A 22,577-nucleotide genomic window follows, 5' to 3' on the forward strand; every position below is an offset into this window, starting at 1 on the left:
CCTGCGCAATTCAACACATCGCTTTCACACCTGCCCTAGTGACATTCACAAAACCTGGCCTTTAAAACGTACAGTATTATAATACAAAACAAAAGACAATAAAAAAATTCCTATGTGCTCGTCAATGTTCAAGATATGTGATTTATGGCACTGTATGGTTTCAAAGATGCTTTAGTTTTTTCTTCGGACAGGATGTTGCTCTCTTTATCTTTCTCTCCTCACCAAGTAGATGTGCAAATGCCGGCTACGTATATAAAACATTTCACCATTTATTTCTAGATGCGTCTATTTTTCAATCCAAACTTCTAAATTAGTATAGAAAAAAAGATGAGAATAGAGATGCGAGTATGTTGTTTTCATTTAATTTTTACACAAAATAAAAAACACAATGACAATAATCCAATCACAATAGAAAATATCACTAAAGGGGTTTGCACACCGGACATGAAAAAGAATGTTAAAAAAAACAACACATTTTCTGTGCGCGATAGCTGTGTGACAGCTGACCCAAGACACGGCGTGGTGGTCACCGTCCAGTCTGCTCAATGAACTCAATGAAAAACAAAAAATTGGGGTGGTTTAAACATTCTTTTCAAAACATAGAGTCAAAAACATATAACATGAAGGCAAAAAATAAATTACATGAAAAGCAACATTGAGATTACATAACACGGCTTATTGTGAGAGAATATAAACAACCTGTACACAACCTGAGAACATTTCACAAATGACGGATGCTGTTTGGAACGGAAATTTGAAGCACACGTGTCCATTGCATGATCCTTTATCACTGCAAAAATTTCAAATTTCGCATGAACCAATCGCATGTCAAATTCTATCTAGCTTAAATGTGAAATAAACATATTTCACATTTAATACAAAGTTGTTACGAAGTATGCGAGGATAAGATGTTCCCATTTAATCTCTGTAAAATGATCAGGTTCAGTATGGCCAACCCAAGGACGTCAGTCTGAGCAATGTGGCCAGAACAAACTAACCACTAATTCAGTGTATCTTACTCAGACTCGTATGATTACCCGTCTCTCCATGCAAACGGCACAGACCGCTGACGGAGATAAAACTGTCTATAGGTTTGCGAGGAGTTATAAAGCTCAGCGTTTTGTGCCTTTTAATGAAAAAAAGAAAAACAAATGTATATAATAGATGTGTGTTAGTGTGTTTTTTTGGGAGGAATGCTCACGGTTGTTATTCGGGTGACAGAATATTCGCCAGTATTTTATATATCGTTCATTCAGTCACTTGCCAAAGCAACCAGTCACATGAAAATTTGTCATTTTATTAGCCACAGTAACTTGTAAATAAACTTCAAATCAATGGCCTTGTGTATTCACATATGATGTTGATGAGATACACAGTGGAAAACTAAACATTAAAAAAAGGAAAACAACATTTCTCACATACTGGCACACAAAATACAAGTATTACCAAAAACACTGCGTGTGTCCCGTTAAAGATTTCAGACATTTTTGTGTGACAGCTCGAGTCAAAGTGACTTTTAAAACAGGCCTGATTTAATATGTGAATCCATTGGAATCCCGCTACCAGCAGACTGAATCCTTGCGGAGACGCCCGAGGACAGAGTAGCAATTTTGTCGCACAACTGTGGTATGTCAATGTCCGCAGAAATGCGTTTCTCTTCCTGCTCCTCAGTTTGAGCATGTTGGAACGTGCCGCGCTCTCAGAATTCGACCGAATGGATTTCTCTGAGATACGAGAAATAAATGATGTGATTTAGAGGATTTAAAAGGATGGCGACTGTACACCTGCCAAAGGTGTCGAGAAGCTTGAATCATGCGTTTGAGCATCAAGGCACGCAATATTTTCCAATGACCTTCTGTCAACGACTCGGAGGCGTCTTCGGCTTCGAGTTTGTCGGCCTCGCGTACCTTCACTGCCCGGGGGACTTCCGAGCACGTTAGGTCATCAAATCTGGATGTTGCCTGTCGGGTGCGTTGAGATCTCGAACACGTGACAAAGCGGCCTCGTCACTCCTCAGTGCATTTCAGAGTGGATTCGAGGTCTTTGCGGCTGACCTCTGTGATGTCAGGCCAGGACAATCCATCGTTTTAGGGTCGGCTGGAGGACTGAGAGGTTGGATCACGTTTCGTTAAGAACAAAGGAAGGTGTCCACTTCAGCCAGGAGAAGGAAGGAAGCGAGGAGGTCAAAATGCAGATAAGGTTGAGAATAATGCAGTGAGGTAAACAGTTTCTGTGCTTACCCCCCTTCAGCTCAGACTGGGGTAAGTTGTCACAAGGTAATGGCGTATAAGGGTATAACAAAGGTGAGGGATATTTACAAAAAAGTTCAGATTTTAACATGCATCTTTGGATTTGCCACAGGGCAACCCTGCGGGTGTTGTAAGAGCAGTTTTTCCAGTTGCCTTGGTCGAGGGTTTCTGCAGATGAAAGACTGATAGGTGGCTGAAGGGCTGGTCTTGAAGATTCTAGGGAAGAGGCATACATGGTATTTGGTTATCTCTTAAGAAGAATTCCGACAAAGATAATATACATTAGCAGCGGAAAAACTGTCCTAAACTGGAAACCTCAAATTGCCACCCGTTGTCTTGATTACTGAACTCGGTGCATTCTTTCAAATGATTGACTCAAAGTCTTAAAAAAGGTGTTTCACGATGCCATAGAGGAATCTTGGTTTGGCTGAATGGTTCCATAAAGAACCTTTAAAGTCCGAAGAACCTTTCTGTTTATTATAAAAATTATTATAAAAAAGTAAGAAAAAAATGTGAAACATTTGGGAATAGGCATGGGGCGAATACCGGTTTCAAGGTATACCGTGCTTGGGAAAAGTCACGGTTTTAAAACCACTAAAAGTTTCTGTTATACCGTTCCAAAGGCTGTTTTGTGCAGGAATCCATCAGGTTCTGTGCTATGTTTTGTTTATGCTTAATTAGTTGTTTGCTCATCTGCATTTCATTTATTTATGTATATGTATGGATGAATGCATGAAAGGTTAATTACTGGAAATGCATTCAAAAGAAGACTAGAAAGGGGTGCCATGCTTTCAAAATGTTGGGGAAGCACCGATTTAACCTGACATACTGTTCATGTTTCAAATATTTTGTGTTGCTTAAAAATCAAATCTATTGTGTTCAATGTTTTTTACTCATAACACATTTTAAAGCTGCAACCGCAATACCACGAAACCGTGATAGTTTGGTTTAAGGTTACCATACCGTCAAAATCTTAATCCGGCCCATGCCTATTGAGGAACCAAACATAATTCTTCTATGGCATTGCTGTGAAGAACCTTTAGTAGCAATTTATCAAAAACTAGCATAATCAAAATACTTTTTTATCAAATATATATAATACATAAATACAAACAATATAAAATGTATTCCTCAGCTTCCCATTCAAACCAGTAACGTGCCCTTATTTGCCATTAAAATAATTTAACGGCAAGAGTAAAATTGGCTCTCATTGCAGAAAGCTTTCCACACCCAATAAACAGACACGAAGACAAGTTCTTTTCTTGAACAGTACAGCCGCTCCTTTGTTAGTCCTTTAGATTAAAGTATATCCCTCCTTTCTCATTCGAAAGAAAGTCAAGCATATCTCTTTTAAAGGTAAAGAGTAAAGTCAGGCTTGAATCAGCATGCTGCCAAAACCAATACAGATCGCTGATAAGAGCAGGAATATCAAGCAGGTTAAAGAGAAGCTGGTGTCAACACCCTGGAATCTATAATGCACACAGCTACTGTGGAAACAAGACCTAAATATACTGTATATAACCCTACAGAAAAAGACTGGAAAAGCACTTACCAGATCGCATCACGCCATCAGATGTTGCATTAATATGGCGATGGAACACTAAAAGAACGAATTGGAGAAAAACAACAGTGAGTCTAAGAATAAAGATGATCTTTGTTAATGAGTGCAAATCTATGAGTATTGAAATAGGATGGCATAATCAAGATAAAAACAGATTGTTTGGTTATCCAAACCACAAAAACAAAATGACAAACATGATTTTAGTCTGAATAAAAAAACTGAGTAACGCCTTTTGTGTGAAAGAATAAAGGTGGAGTCAACAGGAGCAAGCATGGGAACGATGGCTCTGTTTCAAAATCTAGTGAGCCTGATGCGCTCAAAATCACCTGTATTTATACGTTTAGTCAGATTAGACCTTGAAATTTATTTGTTTATTTGCTGATTATTAACACATAAAACCCAACTTGGATTTAGTCAACAACATTTCAGTCCTATGACATTCATCAGCCAATGACGCAGAAGGATAATCATTTTTTTATCACTTAAAGTGTTTATATTTTATGAAATTAAGTTTACATTGACATGTTCCTCAGCTCATTGCAATGCTTTCCGGGATCGCCTTTTTCATAAATGATGCATACAATTCTGCCTTAGAATTCACTATGAAAGAAGCTCAATACAGTTTGCAGCAAATCCAATAGTATTGTTGCACTAGCATGAAAAACCTGCTAATTACAAAGAAGCTATAATATTGTCCTTTCAAAATATTCTGTTTTTCTTTGGTTTCAAACTGGAATTAAATACTGAATCGTATAATCCTGATCCAACACATTTCTGCTACAATGAAAATTCATGAAATGACATATAGAGAGAGAGAACGCTCAGAATTTGTGAACACAGAGACATACGCTAAAGAAACAAAGCAAGTCATGCAACAGAAATCCACACATGGGTAAGCAAGTGAGACAAAGAGAGAAAGACAAGAGACGTGTGTGAACACGACTGACATTCCAACTGTATTCCCGAAAGAGCTCTGTTTAATTCTACCTCTGATTTGTTCTTTAAAGCACAAGATGGATTATTATAAAAATATAATTATGTAGAGAACAATTGTTGATAATTATGTTAAATCTGTCATTTTAATTTATGATTTTCAGTAGAAACTATCATCGAAATAGCCAGCACTTAGGATGAACAAGGTACAAATAAGGCCATTTCAGAAACTATTCACACATTGGATACGTTTAAAATAGATAAATTATTACGCAATAATATCCAACAGGATTTGTGTTTTTACTTTTTGTAGTCAAACTGGTGTATTGCTTTATGTCAATCGCATGCATTGCAAAATGAGTGGCCTAATAAATAAAATTACAAAAATTGCAGAGGAAGAGAAGTGAAGCGTTATCGTCGACAGACATCAGAAAACAAATGATAGATAGTCAGGCTGCATTCCCAGGAAGCTTCTTGTCACTCGACTTATAACTCTCAAAACCAAAAGTACAAAATCTGATAAGTTTCCCGTGACAGTCGTACATTTCAACACTCAAAGAAAAAAAATCTCTAGTATCAGAAATCTAAGGAAAGTAAACAGCAAAGAAAATCGGGGATGCATGAAGTCATAGATACCGTACACCTATAACTGGATGGTTTTGCATGTAGTCTGTGTGTGTGTTTGCGATAACTGTGCGAGTCATTATAATTTCCTATTCTATAAACACGTCTCTCTGTTAGACCATACAGCATTTACATATGCTCTGCCTTCGAGCTTTATTTTGCATTTCCAGTATTTCCTGTACTCTCCTAATAGTGCCTCGAAGAAGACAGGCAAATGCTATCAAAACTCTTTAATATAGAATCTAAACTTACTATGAACTCAAACTTCTTCATATCCTCATAGAAGCCAAAACTACAAGCCACCACGTAAACGAGAAAAACCTTTACACGTGCACATGTACAAAATATTCCGTCCTTATACTGTAGGTTATGCTGTAGTTTGTTTGTCTTCGTTACTTGGGTAGAAAATCCGTCACTTGTATTCAGTGACAGGGTGTAGATGGATGGGGTGTGGAACAACCCAAACCGGGCTTGGCAAACAGACCTGACCACTTTGGAGGTAAAAAGTTGGAGGGAAGAAGAGACAAGACGAGACGAGAAAAGAGACTTTAAATCACCCAAAAAGTCTTTCAATTAATTTTCTTAAAGGAACAGTACTCTCAAATAGCATTTGGGACTTCTTCCTCATTTCTTTAAAACTACATAGAATCCTGTAAATAGGCACGGCAGGCCATACTTGTCATTATAGTGTCAAATAAAAGCACTTTAAATTCTGCGTAAGGCATCACGGACAAGACCGAACAATATCACTACTCCACACTGAAACAGTGGAGTTACGAAAGATCTCTGAAGCAACGTCTCCGCTGTCCGCACCCCTTAAAGTCAATAACGCTGAGAGAAATGGAATCAGGAAATGGTGAAGTGAATCATATCCTCTGATATTCATTCATCTGAAGGTGTAGTGATTGATAATGTCATGTACTAGGTCACTAAAACCTCTCCCACATCCTCTAAGGTCAAAATGTGAAGTTATTCGAATGTCCAATCGAAAACCTTTCATAAAACGGCATAAAACTACTCCAGTGTGATACAATCATTCATTCGTCTTCAAATGCTCAGCTTGAATTGAACCCGGAACATTCCTTCGACTGCTCTTGTGACTCACACCCGTGCAAACAAAAGCAAAAAATCGATTGCTCTTAACCACGGCAGCGGAGAGAGAGATAGTTTAGACTCACTCTGTTGTTTTCTTCCTGCGACAAATACAACAAGCGATGATGATCACAGCCACCAGGACACCAATCACAATTCCAGCGATGGCGCCGCCCGACAGCCCATTATCTACTGTACCGAGCTCTGCAAAACACAAGCAATTATTTCAATTATTAAACACACACACACTGCAACACAGTATGTTTGTCTTGTTTTCAAGTACAAGTATCTAAATGTTCTTAAATCGAGATTTATTAGGAAAGCAAAAGGATGGCAAATCATTAAAATTGAGTGTTGTTTTCTGAAAAAAAAGGCTACAATAAATGGACTTATGTAAAACAAGAAAAATATCTGCCAATGGGGTAAAAAAACATATGTTTTCTTACCACAGTATTACCAAAAGTATATATATATATATATATATATATATGACTATATAAGAAACCTCGGATGTCCAAATTCAGTTATTTAGAAAATGGAAAAAACACCGTACTTATACTGTTTTGTCAACGTTGACAAGCACTTTTTAATACTTTTATTGGTTAGATATTTGCAAAACCCAGCGACAAACATAAAGGGTGACTAATATTAACGATTTATGCCAAACATACACGAAATATGGAGATACGAGGTTTCAGAACGACATATGCACATATACGACTAATGCATATGATTCAATACTCTAAGCAATTAGATTTATAAACCTGTATGCATAATACTATCAGCATTAGTAGCAATATTAAGTAAGTACAAAAAGGAACAAAATAAATCACCACTAAAGTTGAAACATTTTCACGAATTAATCTTTAAATTGGCCAAATATCAGTCAATTAATAGGCCTGAACAAAATACTGGTCCTTTAAATTTATTTACATGCATGGACTTAGCAATGCACTTTTTATACATATACGTGTGCACTTTTTATCAAAAGTAACTTAAAGGCGCATGCCATATATTTTTCAACTATGTGAGATTTTTGGGCTTCAAACCCATTACCTTGGCATCGCTAGTGCCCCATCAGTCACAATATCAGATTTTTCCTATGCGATTATTGCGGGCAAAATAATAAAAAACTATAAAAAACTATAAACTATAAAAAGCGGTATCCATACAGACATTTATTTGCTCAATATCACAATATCGCTTGAAACAAAACGCAAATGTATCACTAATCTGTTTTTTTTGGGGGGGGTGTGGCTCTTAATGTTAAACGAGTGCAAAACTACCACTTACTACATTGCAGTGTCAAACAGACACTATTTGAATTATATGTGTTGGATGGATTTGGGGTTTTGTGTGAGTTTACCTGTCACTGCGAGTTTGTGCGTGGTGTTGGAGGTCACTCCGGTGAGGGGGTTGCGGGCCTCACAGGTGTACGTGCCGGCGTCCTTCAGACTGGCCTTTTCGATGCTGTACTTTACCCCAGTGGCGTTCACAATGGTTGAATCGTTGAGCTTCCACACGTGAGTGCTGGGAGGAACGGATTCGCCTAAGCAGGACATCTCGATGGGCTCCTCGAACTTCACAGCATTCTTTCCAGTCACCTTCACGTTCGCTGGACCATCTGACATTAGAGGGATCGGAATCAATATTTACATTACAGTAACACAAGCTAACCAACGGTAACAATACCAGCGGAGAGGTAACCAACACCATTGGCAAACAAAAGAGGCCAACGTTTAGACAAGACAACAAAAGAGGTGACGGCACGGTGAGTTTCTAGTGGCAAATGTTTTCTTCTGTTCTCAATGAAAATTGTGCGAGGAATTGGAAGCCAGTGATGTGGAATAAGGCGAAACATTGCGATTGGATTAAAGATGACATGCAAATAAAATTAAGGATCATATCTAAGGGTAAGAATTTAAAGTATAATGGGTAAAGCATTCAACACACATTTTTAATTTCCAGAAAACAGGATGTGCGTTGTTAGGTGCAGCTCACATTAAGAGTATTTCCACGAACAATCATCTCTTTGACACTTACAGTTGATCACCATCGTATAGCTGGCCTCGTCCGTGTTCACTTTGTTCTTCATTTGGCACTTGTACACGCCAGCATCTTCCTTAACAACCTTAACAAAGGTTAAAGTTCTCTTGTCTGATGAGAGAGTGACTTGCGGGTTGGTTGTCAAAGGTTTGCCGTCTTTCAACCATTCCACACTGTCAGCTTTGCCGGCGGCCACCGTGCAGGTGAGGTTGACCGGACTGATACCAGCAATGAGAGGTGCGGAGGGACTGGAGATGTTTGTTCCAAGTAAGGGCTCTACCAGAACAAACGACAAGAGAAGAAGAATTAATACAGACCCTTAATGACAACATATTTCCTTCCTCTTGCTAAGGTGTCTCATGAAGTGCGGTCGCTAACCGTCGTACATTTATTTCAAACAAATGTTGTCTGACTGAAAGTGCCAGTCCCAATTTGACTGGATTGCATCAGTTCACATAAAAAAAGACTTTGCATTTGCAAGGCACCAGACGGAGTGCTTTTGAGAAAAAAACTAAAGCAAACGTTTTTTTCTGAGGAGGTTTTTGAGGTGTCTGTACGAGCAAGCTGCAAGTGAACCAGACTTCATGCCGACAGTCAAATTCTATCTATGTGAAACCACAGCATTTATCTTTCACCGCTCACAACTTCACTCATCTCCTTCTGCCACTTATTTGTACAGACATCATTACCGTGGAATGAATCGGAGCTCAGTGCTCATTGAAGTGCATTCACCAAATACCTGTAATGTTGTCAACAAGCACACCTTCCTCCTCACCGCCTGCGCTTTAAGTTTCACGCATGATGCAACGAAACTGTTTCACGTCCAGGCGATCTCCAGAGTCGCCGTAGGCTAGAAATGCATTTGCACCCCGAGAGAATCCTTCATTAGAGCGTTTTTGCATGACCGGTTTTGCATTAAAAATTCATACAAAATCGATGAGACAAAAATGCTGAGTTGAGAAAGGAACTTTAAGATGTACTTTAGCCTTGCAGATATCCCACCCACCACAGACGGATCAATCAAAGCAGAAGTCTGGATTTTAAGAAGTGAAACAGTTGGTGCCATCTCTACATGCGTGTGACGTCAGACAGTTTTTGATCTCCTTTCTACAACGTATTGGTTTATCACACATGCAGTAAAAAAAAACTTGATGGAAGAGCACAAGTTTAGAGACCTTGAAATAAATCTACCTTTACTCGAAAAGCAGAACTAGCCTGAAACGTCTAACCTCTAAGCAGAGAAACAAGTTTATAAAAGTCTCTCTAAATGTCTCTGCTTTTTTACAAGACGCCATTTTGAATATACTGTAGACACATGCGGATATGCAGAGATCATTTTGAGAAATGGATATTAATATTTAACATCGAAATCTTGTTTTTTATTGTCATTTTCTCTTTCGTTTGTTCGTGTAAAACAGTGGTTCTCAAACTTTTCAGATCAAGTACCACCTTTAATAAAATTTGTTGTTCCCTTAAGTACCACCTAATGACCGCCATAAAAAAATCTCATGAATAAACACTCAAATTAATAGTAGAGTTGTGAATCTTTCTCTTTACACCTGGTCCTCCAATTCTAATGCATTATTAATATTACAAACACTTTTTTATTTACTGGCTGTTTTCAAACTAAAGGACATATTTTTCAAGTTACTTGGCAATGAAGAAACTGTGGCAGAGCATGTCAATCTCTGTACTGCTGCACTGGTAATCACAAGATCTCAACAGCTTTATAGGTTGGCTTACGATTTTTCATATTACATAACAAGCTTTAATTAGATTTTCAGCAGTACATAAATGGTTTTCTACAGAACTGTTTAAAATTTTGTTAAAGGTCCACTGTGTATTTTTTTGGAGGATCTTTTGACGGAAATGCAATATGATATACATAACTATGTCTTCAGAGGTGTAAAAAGACCTTACATAATGAAGCGTTATGTTTTTATTACCTTAGAATGAACTATTTCTATCTACATATTGTTGGTGGCCTAAACGGACAAACTGCCCTATAGAGCGCGTTTCGTAAATATGTCATCTCCTTCGGCAAAAAACCCCAAAAACATGACGACATCTTAGTCCCGTGTCAGCCACCTTAGTACTTCGAAAGGGAGGGGTGGAGTGAGCCATTGGTTGCTGTTCGCAACCTCACCACTAGATGCCGCTAAATTTCATACACCGGACCTTTAAAGTGACCATGTAATCAAACAGGAAAATTCTAAGTGTTTTACACAGTGTTGCAGTGGTTATTATAAATGATTTATCCGTGCACACCATTATTTTTTTCAAAATTTATTTACACTTGTAATCTTTAATCGAAAACGTTAAGCTCCTCTCCCCCTCTCAACAACAACTCTTCACCACATGACGTCAGCAACAAAAAGGAGGTAGGACTATACTGACTGTCCAATGTCCAGGCATTTTTAGCCTTCGACTCCAGGCCCAACTTACAACAAACCAATCAGATTGGAAAAGGCTAAATAAAGCCCCGCCCTACATATTTTCATATTTCAGAAGCCTTTTCACTCGGATATACGTCACGATACGGAAAAGAAGTCAATCACAACTTCCGTTTCTTTAAAGCTGCAATCCGTAACTTTTTGAAGCACTAAATTGCAGGTTGTTTCGGATTGAAGTCAAAACGTACCTGACAGCTCAAATTCGACATCAATATTATAAGCTTACATTTGTGAATCGGGGTAAAGTAAGGAGACAGTTTTCAACACTGATTTTATGTACTTACTTTTAAACTACAAAAAGTAATGGATTGCAGTTTTAAAGGGTCTTTTCCATTTGATTCTTTATTATCTACTTCAAAAGTGCACAGTGTACACCTTATGAAATGTATATACACAGTAAAACCATACAACCGTTGTATTGTGTTCAAAGCATTTGCACAAGACATAAAGCTTCTAACTTACCCACAACAGATACTGTAGAGACCTGCGAGGCAATGTTGCGTTTGGTCTTGGCATTGGAAGCCACACAGGTGTAGTTGCCACTGTCTTTTTCCTCTAAATTGGTGATGGTCAGGTTGGCCTGCTGGGAGACCTCCTCCCCATTAAACATCCACTGAAGCTGCGCAGGAGGGTCAGATTTAGCCGAACACGTGAACGTTACGTTGGAGCCTTGCTTCAGGAAAGATGCGACTGGAGTTTGGGTCATCACAATGTTTTCAGGACCATCTAGGTGCAAGCAAGAAAAGTGGCATTGAAAAGAAGATCAGATCCGTTTTTGGCTTTTTATTAACTGCCGAATGTCCAGAGCCCATTCAAACTGTAGATGACGTGATAGTTATCATGTGACATTTCAGAGTAAAGTTATCCAATAAACAAAACCAAAGGTTGATTTAACTTCCTCAAACAATAGCCACATTTCAAATATTTGAGAAGGATTCAGAAAGTTGGGAAAAACTGATTTCATCTTCCACACTTTTCCAACAAAACCCAACCACTGATGGGATATGACATGTGATCTACCCGCAAGTGTCTGTGATGATGTCATAATGACCTCATGACACACATTCTTCCTGCTTCAGCAGCAAACAACAGCGTTTCTTTCAGGAAATGCTAGCTTCATCGAAAGCATTGCCAGGACCAACCAGAAATTCAAAGGATCCGGTTGCGGCAGACTTTTTCATCCTCCATGTTATCAAGATGTAAACGTGATCTTTAGGTAGGACGCCGAATCTAAACGTGGATGTGAACTTGAATTTTAGGCCAACAAATTCTTACAAAAGCTCACGGAAAGGTATTGCTGGCAATGTAAACATGCTATTTTAAGACTGCAGTATTCACAGACTCAGTCACCGTATTTTATCTAATCTCAGCATGCATTCTTTCCTGCACCTGGAGCCGAACCTGTCTGAACTAGACTGTGTGTGTAGACCTCTGCTGTCGTGTTTGCTTTCTAGTGCGCACCATCTGCAGAGATCAAGACACGATCTACGGTACTGCTGCTGAGTTCTTTCAAGTCGTTCATGCAACTTTATTGCAAGTTTGAAATGAACTAATCATAAAAGTTGTTTGTATGTGAAGAGGTGTGTGAGAATAAAATATACAATGAGCACAATGTCTTTCAACTGTCGCTGTCATAAAAATGTTAATATGGTAAAACTGAAACATGATGTGTGCATGCATGCATCTTTGCATGGTTTATATACTTACAGCTGACAGTCAGACTGAAGGCAGGACTTTTCCCAGACTCTAATGCATTTTCAGCAATGCAGTAGATAGGTCCACGCAGATCTGTCCGCTGTACTTCGCTAACCGTCAGCTCATTTGCAATGAGTTTAATATGCGTGCCGTCCGCCACCACGGGGACCGAACCGTTTATCCATTTGTAAGTGAAGGAGCCTTTGGCAGTGCAGGTGAGAACCACAGTGCTGTTGATCTCGACAGCTTCAGGAAGATTGGACGAAATCATGACATCTGTTATGGGCTCTGGAGAGAGGAAAACCTTGGATTACCACTTCAGTAAAGCTTATGCTCATTCATAATTCATTCTTTGCTCATTGGACTACTTTCCTAAGCATTATCCAGTTAAAATACTCAAGGACACAATGGCTATTGTCTTGCCTACATTTATTTACATTTATTCATTTGGCAGACGCTTTTATCCAAAGCCTCTTGTGGGAATCAACCTGCAACCTTCATATTACCAAACCCTTTAAACTGCTCCACCACGATACACGCCTTTTTGTTACATTGCATGACATAAACACCATACATGTCATAATAAAATACATTTAACGTGTCATAGAAAAACAATAATTAATTAGAAATGTTACAGTGTCTGCAAAACTAGAGGAAAACTAAAGAAACTCCAATGAGATCTTACTCAAAATTAACCTACTCAACCGTGCCATTCTCTATGGGACAGCACGTGCCCTTCCCTAAACCTGCCCTGCCCTGCCCTTTTTAGGACTACAACGTGAAAATTCTGCCTTCAAGTTTTTAGTTTGAATCAACGGTTCAACTGTGTTAAACAACCCAATTTATTAAGGTAAACCCAACAGTTCAGGTAAAGAAATGACAGTTTTACTACCTGCAGCACAGTAGCTAAAATGCAGCACCGTTAACACACAAACGTAATATTACATAACTGTTTTTCTCATTGCAATTAAATTAAATAAAAATGCTGGGTTGTTTAAACCCATTTTTAGGTGGATTTAATTGAAATCAAAGAGTGGGTTAGTCCATTTTACCCAACCATGGTTGAAACAAGAATTTTTAGATGAACAATTGGCATGGGTCTTAAATAACAGCTCCTTATAAACTTTCCTTTAATTAAATAGCCTAATTCAACTTTTGCTGCAACTCGAACTACAGTTTCACAGATACAACCAATGCTTTTAACTCATCTGTGTGGGATTCGAACCAACAACCCTCAACTCATATCTTTAACCATCCAAGCTTGTAGTCCTCAAGTATATATGAAAGCATTTATGCACTTGGAAGACGTTTACAGAGATTCGAACCCATGACTTATGTCGCCAACTCAATGCACTACAAACAGAACTACAGGAACACACTTACCCAGCACCTCGAGTTTGACCTTTCCTGTTAGTTGTTTTATCTCGCCGGTGACTATAGTGAGACCATATTCCCCACTGTCCTCCTTCACAAGATCTCTGAGCTCGAGCGCACACGTTGTTTCATTATAGGTGACCCTGTTTTTGTATCCTTCGACGATGTTTACTTTGTTTTTTGAAGGGATGTGCGTGAGGATCGGTACGTCCCCGTCGAAAGACCACGTTATGGTAACAAAATCCGTCGACGAGGTAATTGTGGTTTTAAACGACACGTTTTTACCAATAACCCCGTGCGTTTCCTCTTCCAGTAGGGGGCTGCCATCACAACAGCATCCTATGGGAATGAATTATAGCACAGGTGAACATGAGAATAAAATAAAATGATACATTATTTTTTTCCTAAAACAAATGGTTACCACTATGAACCATCAGCTATTTATTTAGCCTACCATTAAAAGAAAAAACATTTACATTTCCACTAAAATTCCCATTACCATTAAACCCAACTGTGTCGTTTTTTTTAGCTGGGCGTGTCCCAAAAGAATTAGATTCATAACATTTCTTTAAAAAATTATAACAATGTCAAAATGTGTTAGATAACTAGTTTTCCTGTAAGATAATGTTCTGGTTACTTACCAAAAGCGGCCAAAAATAGCAAAGGCAGCCTAAAGTTATAGAGATCCATTGGGAGAGATGTAAATCCCCGGAGCGACAGACAGGAATGTACAACGGTGTGACTTCCCTGCGCTGTAAGAACTTGAACAAAGTTAACGCGGACACACCCAACACAGCGCTTCTGAAACCCGCCCAGATCTCAACCTGAGTGTGACGTCATGCCCCCGGGTGGTCTCGAACTCGCACCCGTGGGAGACCTGCGTTTATCTACGCATCCCCCCAAAACCTGCACTCTTAAAGTTACCATTTGTGAATTTCTTAGCAAGGTGGTTTTTTTAAAGAGGTAACGTAACAAATAATGCAAGATGTTTGCAGAATATGCCCTTGTGCAAACTGACTGATAAAACAACAGATCAGATCAATTCTCCAACCAATGGCATATTGAGGGCAGATCAAATGTGACTACGTTGCATTAGTGCTATCAATTTTTGTGAGAAGTCGACACGGTCCTCGATGATGTGGGCATTAACCTATCATGTGTTTTTTTTGGCTTCTACTGACTCCTAGTGTTGAAATAAAATGCTAGCAGCAACAAAATATGAAAATGCCAATAATAGTTTTGAAAAGATTTCAAGAGACAAAATGTTGTTTTCTGTTGTCATTTTAACTCACGATTAGGCTATTTAATTTATAAAAAAGCTTAAATTGCTTGAATTATTTTGATAAATTAGAATAATACAAACTTCACAATATCAGTTCTGATTACATAATTGTTACAGTATACACAACAAACCTGGAGATAGGCTACATACGTTATCATAAATAGGGGCAGCTTGCATTGTTTTTTTTAAATTACCATTCAAATGACACAGACACAGATCACTTTGGCATACAGAAAGGAGGGGATTAGGGGATTTTTACTGCTCACAATGATCCTTAAGGAACAATGCTGCTGGCATTTGGAGTCTACATAAACAATCAGTCAAAACAATGACCTAAAGATAACACAATTTTCGACCAATGTATATTTTTGATGTTTAACCAGAGCCAATAGCTGCCCAAATGTTATTCATGGGAACATAAATGGACATGTTTTTACATGTTTGCTTACCTGTTGGTATGGGGACCTCTCTTAAGGGACTAAAAATAAACAAATAAATAAAAATGGTTTGGCCTGTTTGAGCACATCTAAGATTACACGGAAAGGGAATCAAGCCAAGCAGACATTTTAACATAAAATAATTTTCTGGGGAAAAAAAGCATTTCATCAACAATATGAGCATCCTTTTCAATGTTATGTTTAGTGCAAATTGCACCACTGGATCAATAAAGGTTAAATGGATGGTTCATTTTTTTATTATCTAAGCCAGCGATGCTTATTTTTAATGCTTCTCTGCTCTTTTATTCTGCTGACCCAACTCAACCTCATTCACCCATGTTAGGACTGCAATAGTCCTGAGAACGTAATGCTTCTTTTGACCACTAGAGGGCACTGCTGTACAGATCATTTCCTTTTGTCGGTCCCTTTGTAAATGTCTAACAGCACAAAAGGCTGACATTTACAGCAGTCTTTTAAGAAAACACATCCCTTTGGCTGCAAATGAACACATGTAATTCATGAGCAAATGTCAAGGATACTTCAGAATATGTGAATGCTTTAATTAATGTTTTTTTTTCCAGTTTAGTTCCTAAAAGGGCCAATCAGATCAAACACATTAGACATGAGAGACATAAGTGTAATACGACTCACCTTGAATCACCTTTGCGCGTAATTGTTATATGCGGATTAACAATAAAAAATAGGAAGAGGATAGCAACTGCTTACTAAATGATCACCACATTATAAACATGGGATTTAAGGATAGGTACTTCAAAGTACACCATGGTACTCCCATAGTATATAAATCCTCAACCTCAAAACAAACTTATTGACCAAATAATAACAAAGACAAATTAAAGCATCCACGCAGAGCAAAAGTCACAGTTTGAATCACAGTTTTATTCCAAACGTGTCTATACCGTATATTTAACCAAAGAGGGAAACAGCCCTCCTACATAACCCACATTTTTATTTGAATATTAATAACAATATAATCTCAATCATTTACTTGATATCTTCATCGTGGGTGCGATTCATCAAGCACTGGAATAGAAATCTCTGAAAATTAATGAGGAAATAAAAAATCAGCTTGGATAAAAAAATTAATCACAAACAGCCTCATACCCCATGTGACCCTTATTCAAACACACACACACACACACACACACACACACACACACACACACACACACACACACACACACACACACACACACACACACACACACACACACACACACACACACACACACACGCACACACACACACACACCCAAAAGCACCAACATATGAATGCTATAATTCTGGAGACTGAAAATAGTACTGCTGGGTTTTTTGGGGGGATATAAATGGATATTGAAATTTTACCACACAGACAGCAACCTCTGGTGCGTTTCAACAAATAACTCGTGACAGTTGCTCATTTAGTTCTGTAATGAGAAGTATCATTATTCGGCCCATCGCAGCATCACACAGGCCTACAGGTGCACAAAAGGTCCTCCGTCTCGTTTGTTCTTGTCATTGTTCTGCAAATGAGACGTGTTTCCTTGTGTACTTACATTATGCGATCTGCCTAGAATTTCAAATCTTGTTAAAGTCAACATGAAGTCGAAATTGACCCCAATTACTTTCTTAATAGAAGGCTCTTATTATGCTCGATCGGTGCACATTATTCCAAAGAAAAAGCATTGGTCTATAATACTCCATCATCTTTCATTTAATTTTAATAACCGCATCTGAAACCGCATTTGTTTTCCCCGAATGACATCATCTACAGTAGGCAGCACTAGTTCGTGTTAACCAGTATTCCCGCTACAGCTAATACAGCTACTAGCTAACAGCTAGTTAAGGCATTACATCAGGCTAGTGTTATATGTAACAAAGCCTTTCTTGCCTATAGTTAATGCAGGAATTGGAAAGTCTAAATTGGTAAAGAATTGCATAAGCATCGTACGGGTCATCGGGTTTGATTCCCAGGCAAAAATGGACCTTGAATGCACAAAATCTCGCTTTGGATAAAAGCGTCTGTCAAATGTAAATGCTTTGAAGGGTAAACCTGACGTTCAGACATTACGGTTCCAATCAAGTCATCGTTCATTTAAATGTCGCAGTATGGAGGTAAATGATTCATGTTGACTTTAATCCTTGACTGTTTTGGAGATTTCAGTTTCTCAGAGATACGCTCAAAACAAACCATTCCCAACCATAACACCTCCCCCTCAAAACATAGAAAAATCGAAAAGACTTGTCTATAGAGACACCGACAGGAGGAAAAAGAGCTATCGTTAAAAAAAAGTTTTAAATAAACAAACCGAAAAGCTAAAAATGAAAAGAAGCAAGTGACCTTTAGGAATAAAAAGAGCGAAGCTTTACATCCCCCCCTTTGATTCACTATTAGAGAAAGAAAAAAAGGAAATTAACACGATTTCAGTTCTATGTGCACACATTTGTTGAGTCTGACTGAATGGTCCTCACAGGAGCATAATCCATCGTAAAATCAAACGGCATTCCTTCGGTTCTTCTTGGTTTATCCGCTTATGTTGCATAGCATTCTTTCGTGGGATATGCATTACGTAGTCTCAACAGTCTGCCAAACCTCACATTCCTCCCCGTGCCATTGCATGACAGCGTTAAACTGGACACTTGGAAAGGAAGAGGTTGGCTGAATCATCCGCTCGGTTTCCATTAATTTAATTTCGCATCAGTCTGAGGTGCCGCCAAAACGGCCCATATTTCTGCAGTATCCCAGAGGTCACCTTGACTGGAGGTGTCGGCACAGCTATTTGTGAGTCTCGACTTGACGCGTGTCTGTCTGTCCTCCAGCGAGCCGCACATTCATCATCTCGCATGTACCTCAGTCTTGCTTACAGAGCAGATCGGTAGAGGGCGTTTTAGCGGGCGGTAACGGCCTGGGAGGGGGCGTGGGTTTGGGCCTGCGGGGGCTGCCCGAGCCCCCTCCCTCGCTGTCTGTGTTTGTAATGGAAGCGGAGGGCGGCGGGGGCAGACGAGGGAGAGAGGACGTGGCGGAGGCCAGCTGGGCGATACGAGAGCAAGCGGACGTGGAACGGAGGCTCTGGATTCGACGGCACTCCTGGCACACTCGTACGTGCGTGCAGCCTCGGGGGGCCGGAGCGGGAATCGAAGCGGGAACCAGAGAGGGCGCGGTGTTAGAGATGTTGGCACCGAGAGGGTCCTCCAGCAGTCGTTGAGGGCCCGACCCAATTTCTGCAGGAACCCCGACAGGTCCCGGGACGGTCGAGGCTCCGGTTAACGTGCCCGCCCCGCTGTACAGTTTGCCGTTGCTGAGACGCATCTCTCGTACCAGACGTACGGGCCTGGGGGCTCCCAGAGGGAGACGGGCCGGGTGACGGAGGATGCCGTGGGACGAGAGGGGTCGTCGGCGTCGTAAACGGGAGTTCTTTTTACAGGAGATAACGTTTCGGAATTCCGTCATCATCTCCTGACATACTGACACCTGAGAGAGAGAAAGAGTCAGATTTTTTTTTTCGACGATTCCTCATTTGTATGTCACTGTTGCTAAATGAATAAATGTAAATACAAAAATGGGTTTGTTCTTAACCTGTAATCCTACTGTACGTATTAAACTTGTCGTGTAACTTGTTCACGGACATAAACGATACCTCACATGGAAAGATGTGCTATTATGTTTCTAAGTGATTTGAGTTTAAATTTTCGCCTGGTGGATGAAAAACAGACGTCAATATCTCATAGACTTGAAACTGATATATGTTGGGACTTCGATCTCTAGAATATCACCAGAATATTATGGAAGACTGGGGGTGGGCTCTTTGACTTCGGGCTGTGTACAGATCCCATGTGGGGTCACAGCTTTATGTGGGAATATCTACAGATTTGTGAAACTGTGAAACATTTGTCAGCTTGACTCCAGTGATGTGATAGTGAGGGTTATACGGGCATTCATAACTTAAATCTATTTTCCCTTTTCTTCAGAAATTCCCAGTAAACGTTCTACAAACGTTGCATCCAATCATGTTACAAATACCCTGTACCTATAAATTAAAATACACTACGCTCATAAAAATAAAGGTCCTAAAACAACACGATGTTTGGTGTTTGGTTTCATAAAGACCTATTAACATCTACCAAATTGCTCTTTAGATTATAAAAGGTTCAAAAGGAATGTTTCTTGAATGAATGGTTCTTTGGTGAAGCAAAAATGGTTCTTCTATGGCACTGCTGTGAAGAACCTTTTTCTTTATTTTGAGAGTGTATGTACTGTATGTTAAAGGGATAGTTCACCCAAAAATGGAAATTCTGTCATCATTTAATACCCCTCCCCCCCTTTGTCATTTCACACTAATATGACTTATTTTCTTCTGTAGAACACAAAAGAAGATATTTTGAAGAATGTTGATAACCCAACGACTGCGGTACCCATTCACTTCTACACAAAACCAAGTCGATAGGTACCTCTGATGTTCGGTTACCAACATTCTTCAAAATATCTTCTTTTGTGTTCTGAAGCCGAAAAGAAGTCATAAAGGTTTCGAAATGACAAGAGGGCGAGTAAATGATGATAGAATTTTCATTTTTACTTGAAATAATCTAGACACAGTTTTATCACAAACACAGATGACGTGCGTAGTTGCGGTTGTAACCTACTCTGGCGTGTCTGTGTTTTCGGGCGCTGCAGGAGTGAGGGCGTACCTCATCTGTCTCTGCCGACCGGCGTGTGGACCACACAAACTCCATAATGGCCACAAAAACAGCTATTATGAGCCCACATATCAGCACCACGAAGATTCCTCCGATGTTCTCCATACCCAAACCTGAAAAAAAACATGGGAATGTAACACAGAACACGTGCACGTCCAACACAGAAAAATGTGACAAGTCAATATTGGACTTTTGTTATTGTGTATGGGTTATTCTTATTCATTTCATGATCTGACTTTTATAATACTGTATATACATTATTGTCTTTGTCATTTTTTTCTTAGACCCTTCTACTGTTCCTTTCTCGAGAGGAATGAACGAAATAAGAATTTCAATGGACTAAAGACAATGTAAATCTTACAAATCTCGACTCAGCATTCCCACAGGATTCCCCAATGATCCTGTGAGATTAAAATCATTGTTTTACACAACCATTGCAACGTTTGTTTTGAACTCCAGCCAAGCATAAAGTACAATGATTATTCCTTGTTTTTTGTTTGTTTAATAATGTTCTGGTTGCACTTACAGAAAAGCACAAATTCACAGATGGCGTGTGTCGACAAGGAAATGGCACAAAAACTGCTATCCATAATATGATATTTTCTTGTAGAGTTGTAAATAACCTCGAGAGACCGTAAATGTCATTTTTCTGGTGAAAATACGAGTATTGCAAACAAGACCAAAAATATGTAATGAATTTCACACACAGACACACATATGTGTGCACATGTCTGCACACACCAAATAACTACTATTTTCTCTAAATTCCCCTGGGCCGGTGTAGTCGCCTTCACACGGAAATTAAAACGTCACCAGACCACATAAACACAAATGCACTGTTTTACAGAACTCTGAACCATCTGTCATTTAAAACCGACAGATGGATACTGCACGTCTTACATGCAAGAATATAAAAATACAGATACAACAGAGAATCAAATTTCCCATTTCTAATGTTTGTGTGATTTGTATATATAAATTGATAAATACAAACGACAAAATGATTGTACATAAACTCAAATATGAATATAATGAAATACTGTATGTAGGCTAGGAAAAACACATGCGTATGTGTATTTATTTTATTAATTCATTCCTATTCATTTAAGACAATTATAATTTCAAAATACAAAACCAAAGTCCATTCTCCTAATCCTCAATCCTATTTATTAGTTATAGTTATTTTAATTGTTTTCCTTTGACAATAGCAAAGAATGTTTAAAACCGATTGTACTTATAATCATTTTATTTAATAACAGCAAAAGCAACCGTAATTGATTTAACAGTCCAATTTTATGAAGATTACTTTGAAACAAGTTTATGTTCTCTTACATCAGTGTGTCGCTCACCTTTGGCTCGATGGTCTTCCTCCTTAGGACACTTGCCCCCCTCCCACCATCGGCGTTTCAGAATCTCTAATCTGTTGTTCTCCTGCAGTTGTAACACACCTAACGTGATCTCGTCTCTGAACGGAGAACCTGAAACAGAATAACAGGCGGACTTGCCTGGTTACAACTACCCGAAACCACTCCAAAACCAGCCAAACAGACTAGCTAAATCTAGACAGGCTAGAAGACCAGCAAACCACCTTAGGCTCGTTAACGCTGTGAGGTACAGAAGGGCACACAGTCATAAACCAAATGTCTTTTAGTCACTTTTATTCACAGTGGGACGGTGAGAGGCAGGAACTGACTCAAACTCACGGCGCCCACATTAACACCACGGCGTAACGTGTGAGAACATCTGCTAACCGCTAAGCCACCGCTCCGTCAACTTCAATGAGTCTTAAAACAACTCTTTAATTGTGCGTTTTGCAAATGAGCTGAATTAGGCAGTGTGTCAGAATTGAAATGAAAGCGACGATCGGGTAATTCCAAATGATTTGACTTGTTAAAATAACATCATCCTTCATTAAACATTAGTGCATTGCATCTAATCTTGACACGGCGGTAATAATATGACGTGATAGGATGTATTCATCACATTAATAGATGTTAATTTAAATTAGAGACTGCGGCTATGCTTCGGAACGGATCGGCTGTCATGAAGAGAATATTACTTTACATTTCGTTCAAAGACGAGGAAGGATTTTGGAAAATGAAGCGTGTGTATCTTTTGGGACAGGTGCATGTT

The 22,577-nt window shown here is 39.1% G+C and overlaps 2 protein-coding genes across 7 annotated transcripts in view; both read right to left on the bottom strand.

Moving 5' to 3' along the window:
• Window positions 1-340: 340 nt before the first annotated feature.
• Window positions 341-14,798, bottom strand: si:ch211-264f5.6 (carcinoembryonic antigen-related cell adhesion molecule 5). The gene is made up of 9 exons (XM_057354815.1): window positions 14,669-14,798; window positions 14,037-14,366; window positions 12,666-12,941; window positions 11,421-11,684; window positions 8,503-8,781; window positions 7,826-8,083; window positions 6,546-6,663; window positions 3,802-3,849; window positions 341-2,465 (listed from the first exon to the last, which is right to left on the bottom strand). The coding sequence occupies exons 1-8, from the start codon at window positions 14,715-14,717 to the stop codon at window positions 3,831-3,833; spliced, it is 1,593 nt and encodes a 530-aa protein (XP_057210798.1). The 5' UTR covers window positions 14,718-14,798; the 3' UTR covers window positions 341-2,465; window positions 3,802-3,830.
• A 1,812-nt stretch (window positions 14,799-16,610) lies between these two features.
• Window positions 16,611-22,577, bottom strand: part of LOC130566646 (glutamate receptor ionotropic, kainate 5) — a 103,908-nt gene continuing 97,941 nt past the window's right edge. For 5 of the 6 annotated variants that reach the window (XM_057354267.1, XM_057354268.1, XM_057354269.1 and 2 more), the window contains 3 exons: window positions 21,794-21,922; window positions 20,391-20,557; window positions 16,611-19,221 (listed from right to left, as the gene is read on the bottom strand). In XM_057354267.1, coding sequence (XP_057210250.1) covers window positions 18,601-19,221; window positions 20,391-20,557; window positions 21,794-21,922 — 917 coding nt within the window. In that variant the 3' untranslated portion in view covers window positions 16,611-18,600. The remainder of the gene's footprint in view (window positions 19,222-20,390; window positions 20,558-21,793; window positions 21,923-22,577) is intronic. The other variant, XM_057354271.1, reaches the window with a different exon arrangement.

This window comes from Triplophysa rosa, linkage group LG16, assembly GCF_024868665.1.
Source record: "Triplophysa rosa linkage group LG16, Trosa_1v2, whole genome shotgun sequence".
Taxonomy (NCBI): domain Eukaryota; kingdom Metazoa; phylum Chordata; class Actinopteri; order Cypriniformes; family Nemacheilidae; genus Triplophysa; species Triplophysa rosa.